This window comes from Rhincodon typus, chromosome 16, assembly GCF_021869965.1.
Source record: "Rhincodon typus isolate 14 chromosome 16, sRhiTyp1.1, whole genome shotgun sequence".
NCBI classification, from domain to species: Eukaryota; Metazoa; Chordata; class Chondrichthyes; order Orectolobiformes; family Rhincodontidae; genus Rhincodon; species Rhincodon typus.
This window is the reverse complement of record NC_063347.1, coordinates 16,819,680-16,834,943: the sequence shown is the minus strand read 5'-3', so window position 1 is coordinate 16,834,943 and position 15,264 is coordinate 16,819,680. Positions and strand designations below refer to the sequence as shown.

Genomic DNA, 15,264 nt, shown 5'->3' with positions numbered 1-15,264 from the left:
AATATCTGTGACAAATGGTGTGGGAAAATTGATGTCTTCGCTTACCATGACCATGGAAGTTAATTTGTCTTATCAGTCTGTTAAGATTGAGGGCTGGAGTATTTGTTTCTTTAAAAAAAATCTCAGAATCTGCAAACCTGTTCAAGTGGAATTTATGGTTTTACTGTTAGTTCACCTGGGATGTGGTTACTGGTTGTGATCCATCCCTGATTGCCTTGAATTGAGTGGCTTGCTACATCTATTTCAGAGGGCAGTTGAGAGTCAGCCGCATTTCTGCGGGACTGCCGTTAAATGTAGGTAAGGGTGACATGTCCTTCCCCAAAGGAGCAGGGGAATAACAGTTTCAATGTCACGAGTATTGAAACTAACTTTCAATTCCAGATTTATTCTGGTTCAGGATATCTAGTCGTCATGGACAAGTTGAAGCGAAGGGTCTTTTTCTGTGCTGTACTTGTCTACGACCCTATGATGCTATTCATTGACCTTTGAACCCATTTCCCAGAGCATTATCCTGGGCCTCTGTATCATTGGCCCAGTGACATTATGCCACCATCTCCACTGAATGTTAAACTATGAAATTGGAAGAAATAGTTTGATGACATATATATGGAGATATATTAAGATTGTATTAATAAAGTAATGAAATACCATGATGAATCATTTACCTGATTAGTGGAAATTACAGACTCACATATTCAAGAGGAAATAAGTGGAACTATATCTAATATCAAGATTCAGAACAGTGCAGCGTTTCACATACATCTAACAATCATTGTTAGTGTTTGGGTCTTTTTCGCAATTTAATAACAGTTTACTGTTTGCTTTTAGGCATTTGGACTAAACAGTCCCGTTCCTCTCGGATGAAAGAGAAACGTGCAGACTTTTCTGTGGGCCACATTGGAGGAAGAGTGATTGTTGCTGGAGGTCTAGGTAAGAATCATCTTTGTGTGATACTGTTTACCCTGTGAGGACTGGGGAAAGCATAGTCATCAGTTTCCCATTTACACGTGAAACAGCAGATCCAGCACTCAATAGCCACGGTCTTCAAGTTATTAAATCATTTAGACAAAATTAAAAAGGGTAAAAAGAAATCAGTAAAAAGGATCAGCTCTGGATCAGCTTCAAACACTTATGGGAATCTGTCAAATCTGAATATAGCACCACATTTACTCTCTCATGAAAAACAACAAAGTAAGAAATAAAATCACATTTACTAAAAAGTCATTTGAAATCTAAAGTCAAGTTTACGTGTTGTATAGTAAACAAAATCCACTGAGTCAAGACGAGTATAAAAATATTAATATTTTAAAGCATTTTAGCACCTAGATTCTGCTGAGTAAAGAGTTACGTAGTTTATAGGCAATAAATATTTCCTGTTTATTGAGGTTTAGAGGTTTAGAAGGTTCAGGGTATCAATTGATTTCAGTTATGGGGCAGTTTCTTCTGAAAAGAGGTTCAGTAGTTTGGGCCTAAACTCGTTAGAGGTTAAAAGAATGAGAGGCAACCTTATGAAAACATAGAAGGTTTTTCAGGGACTTAACTGGGTTGGTTGTTACCCCTTCTGGGAGAATCAAAAAGCAAAGGGCATAATCTCAGAATAAGCGGATGCCCATTTTAAAAGAGATGAGGAGGAATTTCTTCTCTCAGAGGGTAGTGAATTTGTGGAATTCTTTACCACAGACGGCTATAGAAGTTGGATCATCAAATATATCCAAGATTGAGATAGACAGATTATAAGTCAGTATGGAGATCAAAAGTTATAAGGAAAAGGCAGGGAAGTGGAGCTGAGGATTATTAAATTAGCCATAATCTCACTGAAAGGTGGAGCAGACATGATGGGCCGACAAGCCTATTTCTGCTCCTACATCTTATGATCATATGGTTTACTGTTTGCACGAGCCTTGTGTTCAGCCCTTGTATATCTAGAGCTCCTAAATATATTCTTACTGATCTGTGTTCACATAGTACAAAGGAATAAAAGCAGTAAAGTGCAAAGGTAAATAACAAAAGTACGATTGGAAAGCAAAACTGTAAATGCATCTTTTAAATATGTTTATTATTTTACTATGCTGAGTGCACAAAGGAAACATTCCCAGAATATCAAGGACAGGTTTTGAAGGACAGGCCCTCTAATGATAGGAGAGGCCAAGTCTAACATTGTTTGTTGTGATTAGAAGAATATTTGCTGTCTGCCACCTAGATAGAGCAGCATTGGTCAACAGGGAGATTAATCACAGAGTAACAAGTTCATCAGATAGGTTTGGAGATTTTTTGAAAGAAAATGTTTTTTAATGGGATGTGGGCATCACTGGAAAAGCCAGCAATTGTTCTCCCTCCCTAAATGTCCTTGAACTGAATGGCTTACTAGATCGCTTCTGGAGATTTGTTAAGGGTAAACCACATTGCTGTGTGTCTAGAGTCACACACAGGCCAGGCCAGGTGAGGATGGCAGATTTCCTTCCATAATGGGCATGCTTTTATAACAACCTATGGTGATTCCATCATTACTGATATTATTACAGTGATATCACCACTATGCTGCCATGACCTCCTGACAGTTTTGCTTTAAAACATTTTGGAAGGATATGTTAGCATGCTTTATGAATATGTCGTTCTTTTCTGTGGTTGTGAGATATTTAAATGTATTAATACATTAGATTTTTAGTGGATATTTAAGTGTAATAATAAAACAATTCAACAGGTGTGAAATGCACTTTGTTCCAATGCATGAGATGGATGCCTGTCAGCATTGCAATGTAACATGTTGGCTCCAAAGTGCAGTATGTAAGTGCTGAACTGGATTAAAAGTGAATCCCAAATGTGCCCCAATGATGTGCTGAGGCTGCTTTTTGGTAATTGCCAACCTCTGTAGATGAAGGATGCAGGTAGTCAGTGCCCATGGACCATTCCCTGAGATGTTGGGGAATTCTGCCCCAAGATGGATATCTGCGGGTTAAAGTTACAGCCACCAGATACCCAATCAGACTTTCAGGATGAGAATTATCAACATCGAATTTGCCTCCACTTCCTAGGAAAATATCAGAATGTGTATAAATGAGATGAGATTAGGTAATAATGAGACGTTAATACACACAAATAGGCCTCTCATAGCTTACTTGTGAGATTCTTGTCTCACTGTTAAAAATTTGGCTGGAAAATCACATTTTTTCTTGACCTCGAGAATCTTATTTTCCTGATCTAGCCATATGTTCCCAACTGACTCACTCATTGCGATGACATTCAGGTGCAGGGAAGATTCAGTCCAATGTTTTTAAAAGGGCAAAAGAAAGAGATTCTTATTAGTCGATGGTCTAAAAACAAATAGAATTTGACAAATTCTCACAGAACACCAGGTTTCATGTTAATAAAATGGAATTGTTTACAGCCTGTAGACTGATGGAAAATCTTACAAGCAACGTTGCTTAGATGAAAATTGAGCTAGTTCCAAGTTTCAAGGTTATAAATTAGTCAAAGTACTGAGATGTTGATGCTTTATCAGTTTCCCAATTCATTTAACTAAGACAGGGAGAGAGAGACTTGTAGCTTTTACTGCAAGCTTTGGAAGTCATCTTCTTTTGAATCCCTTGCTAAAATCCTGAATAATCTAGAAAGTGTCCAAACAGTTCATTATCTTCCACTTCCTTTACATTGTCCATATATAGCTCCAACAATTGCAAGAATGAATTTTGCTTGTCTGAACTCAGACTACTCATGGCAGTGACCATCTAAAATTGCAGTCTTGTACTTGATGCTCTGCCGTGGGATCTTGTATGCTTGGGTATTTGTTACCATCACCAGGAGGCAATTGAGCTGTGGGGAAGATCCTTTGGCTCAGTGGCAAGAAAGTATGGTACATTTTCAGCTTTTGCAATGCTTTTGCAAGACCATTTGTAGTCTTGTGTAAGTGAGAAATACTTTGGGTTTGTTTGTTCTCCATCTGTAAAGATTTTACAGAATTGAGCTGCTCTAGTGACTATGTATGTACATAAAGATTTTTTATGAATAAGTTATATTTTTGAAATAAAAAAAAGCCATCCAGTTTAACCCCATTGAATTCCAAGAACTCTAAGCCAGCTGTTATTTACCTTTGATATTTATTGCAGATATTTTTCATTGTGTTTTCAGTTAATTGACAAGATAACAAGCCCAATGTTCTGAAAAATCAATTTATTGTAGCAAGTTCAAGCTTGCCTGATTTTGCTGATGTATTCAAATCTATTGCACCAGAATATCACAATCATTAAACCTTTGTTCTCCATTATATTAAGAAGAGAATGAACTTCTTTAGAACAGTTAGTTTAATATCTGTCATTGGGAAATTGTTAGAATTCATTATTAAGGAAGTAATAATATGACACTTGGAAAGGCAAAACACAATCCATCAGAGTTAACATGGTTTTTGAAGGGTAAATCATGTTATATCTTCTTTGGAGATATAACATAGAAGGTAGATAATGGAGATCCTGTAGGTGAAGTATATCTAGACTTCAGAAGGCATTTGACAAGGTTAATACACAGAGAAAGATCACAAGGAGTTCAGGGTAGTTTATTATCTTGGATAGAGGATTGGCTAACCAACAGAAAGCAGAGAGTTGGGATAAAGGAGTCTTTTTCTAGTTGGCAAGATTTAATTAGTGGGGTGCTACAGGTTTGGGTCCTTGGGTCTCAACTATTTACAATCTTTAATAATGACTTAGATGCAGGGATAAATTGTACTGTGACCACATTTGCAGCTAACACTAATATAGATGGGAAGGTAAGTTGCAATAAAGAAATAATAAATTTACAACAGTGTCATAGAGTCATTTAGCTCAGAAAAAGACCCTTTAGTTCAACGTTTCCGTCCCAACCAAACATCCTAATCGGACCTAGCCCCATTTGCCAGCATTTGGCCCACATCACTCAAAAGCCTCCCTATTCATATACCCATCCAGTTGCCTTTTAAATGTTGAAATTGTACCCATCTCCACCACTTCCACTGGCAGCTCATTCCGTACGCACACCAACCCCCAATCCCCTTACTTGAGGAGGGATGTTTTTTGCATTGGAGGCAGTTCAGAGGAGGTTCACCAGATTACTTCTAGAGGTGAGGGGTTTGTACTAACAAAAGAGATTAAGCAGTTTAGGCCTATGCTATCAAGAGTTTAGAAGAATGAGAGGATATTTAATTGAGGTACGTAAGATGCCAAAGGGGATCAACAAAGTAAATGTAGAGTGGATGTTTCCTCACATGGGGCGGAGTCTAGAACTAAGGGGCATAGTTTAAAAATAAGAGGTCTTCCATTTAAGATGGAGATGAGGAGGAGTTCCTTCTCCAAAGGATTTTTAGTCTTTGGAATTCTCTTCTAAAGAGAACTTTGGAGTCTGGTTGAGGTAAACAAGATTTTTGATTGACAAGGGAGCCAAGAGTTATGGGTGCAGGTAGGAAAGTGAAAATAAGACCATGATCAGATCAGAATGACCTAATTGAATGGTAGATTTGGCTTGATGTTCCAAATGCTCTAATTTCTGATGATCTTATTTATGATCTGTTCCCAGTATGAGTCTGCATTTTAGGTGAAGACGATTAAGGGAGGAAATGCACATATCATGTGCATTAACACCTGTTCATCAGCGTTGCCCAAATGTCTTGATACACCCAGTACACGTCTATTCAAATTCTACAATTATATTTTTAAATATATTCTTCTAATAGGCATCCGTGCAACTAGGACAATATTTCAGACTAAAAAAAAACTTCTTTTCCACCCTATCTGTCCTCATCTGTCCTTTCATCTCTTTTGTCAATCTCTACTAAGTAAGGTCTCTATGTTGGCTTGTCTGCTTGCTTTTGGAATGTTCTGTTTTTGTACTGTGCCATTGAAACTGTTACTTTTTATGTAACATATTTGCAACCGTTGGCGTGACTATGGTTTACTCCAAATTGAACCATCACCAAATTGATGATGAAACCATTTCCATGTCTAAATATTGTTGTTAATTGTGTATCTTGCTAAATTTGTTTGTTTCAGTAATCATTTGGAGACAGTGGAGTCTCAGCACCTTAATTGAATGGGACAACTTTGATCTGAAGCGGATCTTGAGCCAAATAGATTTTGTGAAGCTCAATCCTGTCACTTTAACAGTGGGGGGTGTCAGGATGACCTCTCTATAGTATTAAAATCAGGTCCTTGAGTCATATTTGGGAACCTAAATTCCCAGACTTCCCAAGGTCAGGAAATGTGGCAGCTAAAGAGAGGTGGAAGAAGATGGATCAAGAAGGTTACATTCATTTTAAAGCACTGCTTGAGGGTTAGGAGAAAAGTTACTCCCAGCAACCACTTCCATCATCACGCCCCACCCCGCCATCAAAAATAAGTCTTCTGCCATTCATGGCTTGTCCTTACTGCCAAACAAAAACACACCAACCTGAGTCACTGGCTAACAATCTGGCAACTCCCTGCAGCATCCCTCCTTCCCCACCTCAGTGTCAATATTTGGACCTTTCTCTTTCCTCCGATGGGATTCAGAAATATATGCAACGAGGGAGAGTACGGAACTGTGCTTTCAGAAGTATCCTTTACAACTCTCTCATTGTCCTTCTTCGTCATTGGAGCATCAACTCCAATGGCCTCCTGCTTCCATTCAATCACATCATCAACCTTCTTGCAGTATTGCTGGTTATTCCTCTGGACTGTGGAAATGACGCTGACCCAGGTAACACTTCAGACCAGGCTGACAGGGTCTTGTGATGTGGTCTCTTCTGCTCATCCTGAGGGAAGAGGATAGCCCTCTTCTGCAGCACCCAATCCACTCGGATCTCCAGGTCTTTGTCAGCAAATTGGGTTGCCAACTATTCGTCAGATGTAGGAATGACGCAGTGCAGCTCCACACTGACAGTTCTGGCTCACGGTTATGCTTCAAATACAGTGCTGGTGGCATTAATCCAGGGAGGTCCCAGCAGTGGCAAGTATTTCTGCCTCTAGTGAGAGGAACGATATAATGAGTGGGCTGCCACAGAGGTGTGGTGCAAAAGTAATGAGGTGGGTTTTAGAGAATAGCAGGAGAAATCTCACCAAGGGTCATGGAGAGAAACCTTTGTGTAACTCACCAAAACTGACACAGTTGACTTTTGTTAAAATTCGGCCCTTGAATGGTAAATTAAACTTTTTGATATCATGTCACGATCTCATTCCTGCCAGTCTCACCCTGTTTTCCCAACTGACTTGCCAATGCCCACCTTGTTTGATGGATGGGGATTCCGCCCTATCTTTTCTCTTTATGGACAATGATGGAGTTGGTTTGCATCTTCGGTATTTTTCTGCTTTAATGTCTGAAAATTCAGCACCTGGGCAGTGAAGGTAAAACAAAAAGAAATATTAGACTTGAAATATGTTGCAGTTGTGTCTAATGGGCTGCTGTCACATGTGGAACATGATGGAAAATACCAGTGACCATGTCATTAGCTTCAGTGGGGATTAGAGAATGGGAATAAGATAAACTGATTTCACACTGACTTTACATTTATGAGGGTGAAAGTAGAAGTGATGAATTGAAATAAATATAACTTTTGTCATGGTGGTGTTAACTCACCTGACAGAAGCATTGGTGTGCTTCTTGTCAATTTAGCATAAAACGTTCACATTTTGTAAGGAAGATATTACCCTCAGAATTGCTAGTTGCTAATTCATAACTCAATTTCACTTTATGCCCATGAGAACTTGTTTTTTGCTGTGTTCCCTAATAAAACATCATCCTATCTCTCTCAGTCACTTGTACATCTCATCCAACATCACAGGGCATGAGACTCATCTCTTTTTACATGAATGTAAGTATAATACAATGAAACTATATGTGAAGAATCAATAACCAGAGCTGTAGAGCTCCTTCTAAACTGCTTCTGGTGTTTCTTGGGGAAAATTGGAAATTTTCATTAAATTTTGTATGTTAGAAATTATTGTATGTAAGCTCAGAAATTATTTTATTTTAAAATCAATCGCTCTTTTGACTATGATAATGCTTGTGTTGATCCATATAAATGGCTGGATTGCAATTCCCAAAAGCTATAGTTCTCTCCTCTATCAACTGTGCTATAATTGAAAAACAGTCTCTCCCTCCGATGCTCTTCTCTGTTTTCAGAAACACAAACACTCTCTAATGCTTTTAACACAGAGGGATGCTGTCACTCCTCGATTATAATTGCAGGTGAGGGGGATTATCAAGCCCTGCTTGGTCAATCTGCCCAGAAGACCCTGGGTGTAATTTTGAGCAGGCAATAGGAGTCTGACCATCAGCTGGTGTGACTTTCTCCCTGTGCCTGTTTTTGAGAAGGCTCACTGCGTCATGTGCCACTCAGGCAGTCGTCAGGTCAGTGGTGGGATTTGTCTTGGATCAAGAACCCTAAGGGTGAAATTTCTACTTGCCAAAAACTGCCAACCAATCAGAGATGACAGTCTATACACATTGGCACACTGGGAGACAGTGGCTGCTGTTGGCACAACAACTGTCTGAGGCCTTGCATTGAGGAGGGCACACTGTGGGTGATAGTGGGAGGGGCTTTTCAGAGCAGTGGAAGTGAGGGGAGTGAGCAGAAAAGAGGGCAGTGTGGCTTTTGTAATGTCAGATTCCTCCATCAGGCACTGAGTGCCTTAACTAGGCCTCCCTCCCCAACCCTTCCTAGAGTTTGTTTGTTGTGCTGCTGACATGGCATGCCACCCACCATGGGATTTATACCAGCAAAAGTGGGATCAATTAATTAATTGCCCACTTAAGGGCCTTCATTGGTGGGTGCAGGAAAGGCCTTCCAGCCAGACTTAATTTTGTTGTAGACAAAATGACAGTGGGGTCTCAACCTTTAATTTCCCACCTGATTAAGTGCTGCCTGCTACAAACTTGTCACAAGTGATGGCGTCAATTTTGCCTACTTTGTCTGCCTTATAAAAGCATTTAATTGTTTCTTAAATAATTCCAGTACTGATGTCTTCATTCTTCTATCCGGGATTCAATTCCATATGTTCATTATTCCTTGTATGAAGCAGAACATTCTGATATCAGTCTTAAATGTACATTTTAATATTTTGAACCTGCGTATCCTGCCATGCTTTTACAATTTAATATTTTGGATTTACACCTTCCATACCTTTAGCTATCTTGTGTACCTACGTAAGGTTGTCTCAAGCGCCTCCTTTACATGTTGAAAAGTTTAATACACTTAAGTGTCTCTTCATAATGAGACCTCTTCCACCAGGGTTCAGCATTTTAATGTCTCCCACTTATCTCAATGTTCAAGACCAAACTTGACAATCTTTTCAGCCAAAGACTCCAACAAGGGGCAGCACAGTGGCTCAGTGGTTAGCACTGTTGCCTCACAGCGCCAGAGGCCAGGGTTCAATTCCACCCTTGGGCGACTGTCTGTGTGGAGTTTGCACATTCTCCTTGTGTCTGCATGAGTTTCCTCCAGGTGCTCCAGTTTCCTCCCACAGTCCAAAGATGTGCAGGCTAGGTGGATTGGCCATACTAAATTGCCCATAGTGTTCAGGGAGGTGTAGATTAGGGGAATGGGTCTGGGTGGGATGCTCTGAGGGTTGGTGTGGACTTGTCGGGCTGAAGGGCCTGTTTCCATACTGTAGGGATTCTATCATTTCTGAGCTTGCTACTTCTCACAAGGAATGGTACTACACAGTGAATGGAAATTCTTAATCTACTGCAGCATAAGGAATTGTTACTCGTTAAACTTGCAGAATATTTCCTTTATGCGAGATTGAAGCTGGATTGTTGAGGTTAGAGAGATGGTACAGTTACATATGGTGAACTTTAGCTGTGAGAATGACTGTGAAAACGTAGCTTAATTCACACATGGAAGTAGACACCCTAGCATGTAGTGGACGAGAAATACATCTTGATGATACTGTACAAAAAACTCAGAATTGATGTTGGCCAAACCAATTACACTTCAGGTGATTTTTAAACGGTTCCTTATTTTGTTGCATTTTATTTGAATTTCAGGAAACCAGCCCTCGCCACTTGGATCAGTGGAAGGGTTCAATCCAAACAAGAGGAAATGGGAAATTCTACCTGCAATGAATAATCCACGCTGCTCTTGTTCCAGTCTCCAAACTGACAACATGCTCTTTGTGATTGGTGGTGTGGCACAGGGACCAACTAATGCTGTGGAGGCCTTGTGTGACCAAGAGAGTGTTTGAACACTTTAAAACAGCAAGCGTATGGATCAGTATCTACTCAAGAACTTAGAAGCTTCTTGGTCCTGTCAGTGTTGTTTGATTTCGGTAAAGAATCTGTGTTGTCAGTGAAAGCTGTTAAAATATATTTTGTGGTTCACAGACTTACAAGAAAAACTTAAACACAAAGATGATGTTTTCTCTTGAACTTCCACAAGATACACAACTATGGATTAATAATAGAGATGGGCTTAAGCAGTTATATCCAATCACTTATTCTATTGACATGTTTTCAATCCAGGTGGATAAATTGTTAATAGAAAGCAACATTGGGAAAAAGTTCCTTTGTATTGATGATATTCCCTTGTGTCAGCAATAGATATCATCCTCCTTTCAAAAGACAGATGCTAAAGATTTGAAGTCAAAACCTCAAGATAGGAAAGTGATGGCTACTTAGCAGCACTTTGTTACAGTCAGAGTTAGCAATGGGACCATGTTGACCAGTTTCAATCTGTTATTTGAAAATTTGCAAGAAGAGTCTGGATAATGATAAGGTAATCCATGGACTCTTAAGATCTTTTGCAGCAGTTTACATTATTGTAGGTACAATCTGATAGTCGAACAAGTTATTCTAAGTGTACATTGTGTGTCCCAGATTGAGCAAGATCCAGGTGACATTCCTGTGTTAATCCCACTAAAAGTGCAGCAAGGTTTTTATATTGTTGAAGCAGTAGGAATGCTGTGACAATTTTGTAATCATGTTCTAACACTAAGTCATTTATAAATTATGTTTCTTTAATAATATCAGATCAATGTAAGCATTCTAGAGGACTGTTATATTAATACAAGTGAAGTCATATATTTGTGCTATTCAAATCCAAGCACAGAAAGCTTCTGCAGTACAGTATAACAAGTGTACGCTTCCTAATAAAGGATAGTACACTTTATAAGCGGTATATTATAACACAAGTCCTACATAAGATTAGATTCTATCAAGATCTTGGACTGTGAAGCTATGAAATGTTGTAAAGGCAGTATGGCAATTCAACACTTGGGTTCTTTAAGTTTATTTAATTGGTACCAAATTAAGTGCTTTAAGTTTGCTGAACTGGTATTCCAGAGTATAAGAGATTTTCCTGTAGTGGGTGCCACTTCTGAAATGTATACAATAGTGCTGCATTAATAGCCATATTTTAATAATCCACGCTACTCTTGTTCCTGTGGTGTGGCACAGGGAACTATTAATGCAGTGGAGGCCTTGTGTGACTGAGAGAATGTCTGAACACTTCGAAACACCACTTTGAAACATAGCTACATTGGTATTGGAACAATATGGTCACTGCTGGATTTCTATAGTGATTGTAATATCAGTTTTAAGTTCAACAGGGGATCGGTACCACTACAGGACAAGTTCATACTGTACCACTAGAAGTAAATGTTCTACCATATGAACGAATATGAACCATATTATGTTTCTACTTGAAGCTACAACTTCCATGTCAAATTTACCTGCAGAGCAGCAGAAATAATCATAGTTCAGAGCAAGACTTTTGCTCTGTTCTAGCTCCATCACCTCCATCATCACACACCTAGGACCTTTATTTACCAATTGATTTCATTAAAACATTGGGCAACAACACAGCCGACTGAATTAAATTCAAGACTCTTGCTGAGTCTGCAGAATAGTAGCCCAAATGTCAGAGAAAGATGGAGTGCCTGATTGTTTATAAATAGTGTAATTTAATTTGGGTGAGTGAGGTTGCATTACATTCTGCGTCTCTCATGTCACAGCAGTTTAATACATAACAGCGGCAAATGGTGTTCCACAGAAGTGCCACATCAGCTCAAGGAAGGAGTATTCAATAGCATTGTTTGAAATCAGTTTAATGGTAGTTCCTCTAGCTGACACTGTGTATAAGGAAGGGTTTTTTTTAAAGCTGTATCACTCCAATAATCTATTGTGAGGTTATGTTGTTGCATTTAAAATACTGCAAAGTTCCTTTAGAGGTAAACGGAACTACTTCACTGTTTCATTAACTAGCATTGCCTTGTGATGTTCAAATGGTATAATTACCTCAGTAAATTATCAGTGCCACATTTATAGTGGTCTTTCTTTAGCACGAGTGATGTTCTTATAGACCTTACCCAGTCAAACTATGGTTAGCTTCCTATTATAAAATGAAATCAATATAGTCACTATGGATTTCTTGTAATAGTGTCACAATTGAGGTGTCTTTTGGAGTCTTGCACTAGTGTAATGATGATTAGTTATTTTCCGATTATGGTAATGCTACTTTAAAAAGTAATGTTATAATAATGATGCAATATCAGTGTGAGATATTTTAGTTGTGGTACTGCAGTGTCAGTGAGGTTCCATTTGCTGTATCATATCAGTGTGACTCATATTCCTTCAATAGTATTGCATCAGTGAAGCTATGGAAGTTTCTTATAATAGTACAAGTTTCTAGCAAGTCTATGTGAGCATCATCAGGGCTGTTATCAGTGTAAATGAAATGTCAGGTTACTTTTGTAGGTAATCAGTGTGTGTGGTGTCCATAGAAATGCAGCATTAACATTTCGTCGAGGTGCCACATCGAGATAATTGAAGTGTTAATGGTGGCAGTAGATTATCATAACAATATAATGTTCCTGAAGTTAAATTTCTCCACTTTAACTTGCTTAGACATCTAAGTTCAGACAGCATCCTGCAGAACAGCACTGTGACCATCTTAATAGATTTAGAGGAAGGTACCTCTAGTATTAACACACATATATGACTGTGATTCCTGTAGTTGTATTGCCCCAGTGCAAGTAAAGTGCTTACCATATCTTTAAATCAGTTTGTATACCAGTTTATATTTCTATGGCTGTGTCAAACAACCCTGTATAAGACTGATAAAAGTATCACTCATATAAACCTGTGAAGTCCATATACTAAAAGCACTTTTTTAAGTGAGGATCCAAGACAAATACGTTTTCCTTTATCTTCCTCATGTAGATTTGAATGTGACCTTCATTATCTGTGCATTTCAAAGAGGGACTGCCAGAAGATAATATATTTCAGTTTTAACAATGCACTACTTACAAAAAATCTGTGTCATTTATGGAAATATGAACACAAACAATAAAAAGGCAAATCATCTTTGACTAATTAAATTGTTTTAATTGTATTTCTTTTTACAATTTAGTAGCAGCCATGGGGAGGAATAATTAAAGACACTGTTCAAAATAATAGTTATATTGTCATTATGCAAGTATTAACATGTAAATGATTTGTATGTACGGTTCTATCAAACAAAAAAAAAGTTTCTCATTATAACTGTGGTTCTCATTCTGTTGATCAAGTGATACTTCTCACTAGATGGAGCCTTATTGTGATTGTATTTTACCAGTCTAAAGGTGGTAGTTTACACAAGAAATGAAGACTTTGCAACCCAGTTGAAGAGCCAGGAAGTGATTTGTTTTCCCTTCTTTTAGGAGGTGTGCTGTAGTAAGTTGTTTTCATTCACTCAGGGGTTTGGGTTTTCCTGTCTGGCAGTATTTATTGTCCATCACTAATTGTCCTTGAGATGGTGGTGTGAGCTGCATCCTTGAACTACTGCAGTCAATTTGCTGTAAGTAGACCCACAATGCCATTAGGGAGGGAATTTGACCTAGTGATACTTGGGAAAGGGTGATATAATTCCAAGTCAGGATGATGAGAGGCTTGGAGGGGAACTTAGAAGTGGTGATGTTCCCATGTATCTGCTGCCATTGTACTTTGGGATGCGAGTCGACATGGATTTGGGAGAAGCTTTACAAGGAGCCCTGGTGAATTTGTGGACTGTGCAGGTTTCCCTGGATCAGAAATCCGAGCAGCAAAAGTCTCAGTCCTAAGAGTTGCTGACTAACCAAAGGCTGGCAACTATGCATTGCAGGGGACACCAGCAGAAGTGGTGGCTGCTGCTGGAATTGCACCCACTGACAGAGGTGCAGTTTCAAGTTTTGAGGTGCTTGTTTTCCTACGTTGTATCATTTGAGTCCCCAGAATGAGTGATAAGTGAAACAGGCAGGTTTTACCTAGATTAAAAAAAACACAACAATCAAAGCCTCTTATACTTACCAGTCACTTTTCAGAAAAAAAACTTGCTGTTTTCAGTGAAACTATGCTTTTTTAATTAAAAGTGTTAGTGCAGGTAGTCAGTAGAAATTTTATTTGGAAATGTTAAATTTATATCATTATCTATAATGTAGTTAGAATTGAATTATGCAATAATTTAATTTATTTCAAGCCTATGGAAACAATGAATTACAGAAAATGTACAAAAATTGTTTTATTGGTCAGATAAGAATTACTGTAATAGCAATTGCACCCTATTTGGTTGTTAAAGAAACTCACAGCAGGTTACTATTTTAACTTAAAGAATTTTCAAACTTAGAAATTTCCGTACTTCCAATTCAATTACAAAGGCACTCATTTGAAATGTGACATTCTCAGGAAGATTCTATAGAGCTGTGCAAACCCAGATCAGTTGCTCAATAACATTTAATCATTCAAGGCAATCACAGTATTGCATCATAGTGTAAGATTTAAATGAGTGAAATTAAACATCTCTTCCAATATTAAATGAAGAATCAAAGCATTAAAGGATTAATACGAACAGGTTGTGTTTATCCATCTGTCTCTAAGTTAGAAATCCAAATTCCCAATTGCTTCATGTAAATTATATAGCTGTATCACAGACTGAACTTAAGAGATATAAGTTACATCGCTGTCACATCAAGAATCTCGTTTTTAATTCTAACAAATTTTTACAGCACTGTGAAAGCTGGTTTAAATGCAGGAATATCATGATGGCCATTGACTTTGATTGTGGGGGTAGGGGAGATTGTGGTATGCTCTACGATAGTTAGAACGGCTAGAGTAATAATCTGGTGTGTACTGACAGCACTACGCCACTGGCTACCGGAGACCCAGTATAATGGAAAATCCCAGGCAAAAGATGAATGAGGACAAGTTGGAGGTAGAAGGGTATGGCCATTTGGGAGAAGGAGGAGGAACAGTTTGGCAGCAAAAGAAGGTGGTTGGGTCTCACAGTAACCCCACCATCATCTCTCAGCCCACCTT

At 38.6% G+C, this 15,264-nt stretch overlaps 1 protein-coding gene across 1 annotated transcript in view; it reads left to right on the top strand.

Moving 5' to 3' along the window:
* Positions 1-13,283, top strand: part of LOC109920188 (kelch domain-containing protein 8B) — a 95,043-nt gene extending 81,760 nt beyond the window's left edge. Inside the window, exons 5-6 of the mRNA XM_048606771.1 lie at positions 829-930; positions 9,985-13,283. Coding sequence (XP_048462728.1) covers positions 829-930; positions 9,985-10,181 — 299 coding nt within the window. The 3' untranslated portion in view covers positions 10,182-13,283. The remainder of the gene's footprint in view (positions 1-828; positions 931-9,984) is intronic.
* The last annotated feature ends 1,981 nt before the right edge of the window (positions 13,284-15,264 follow it).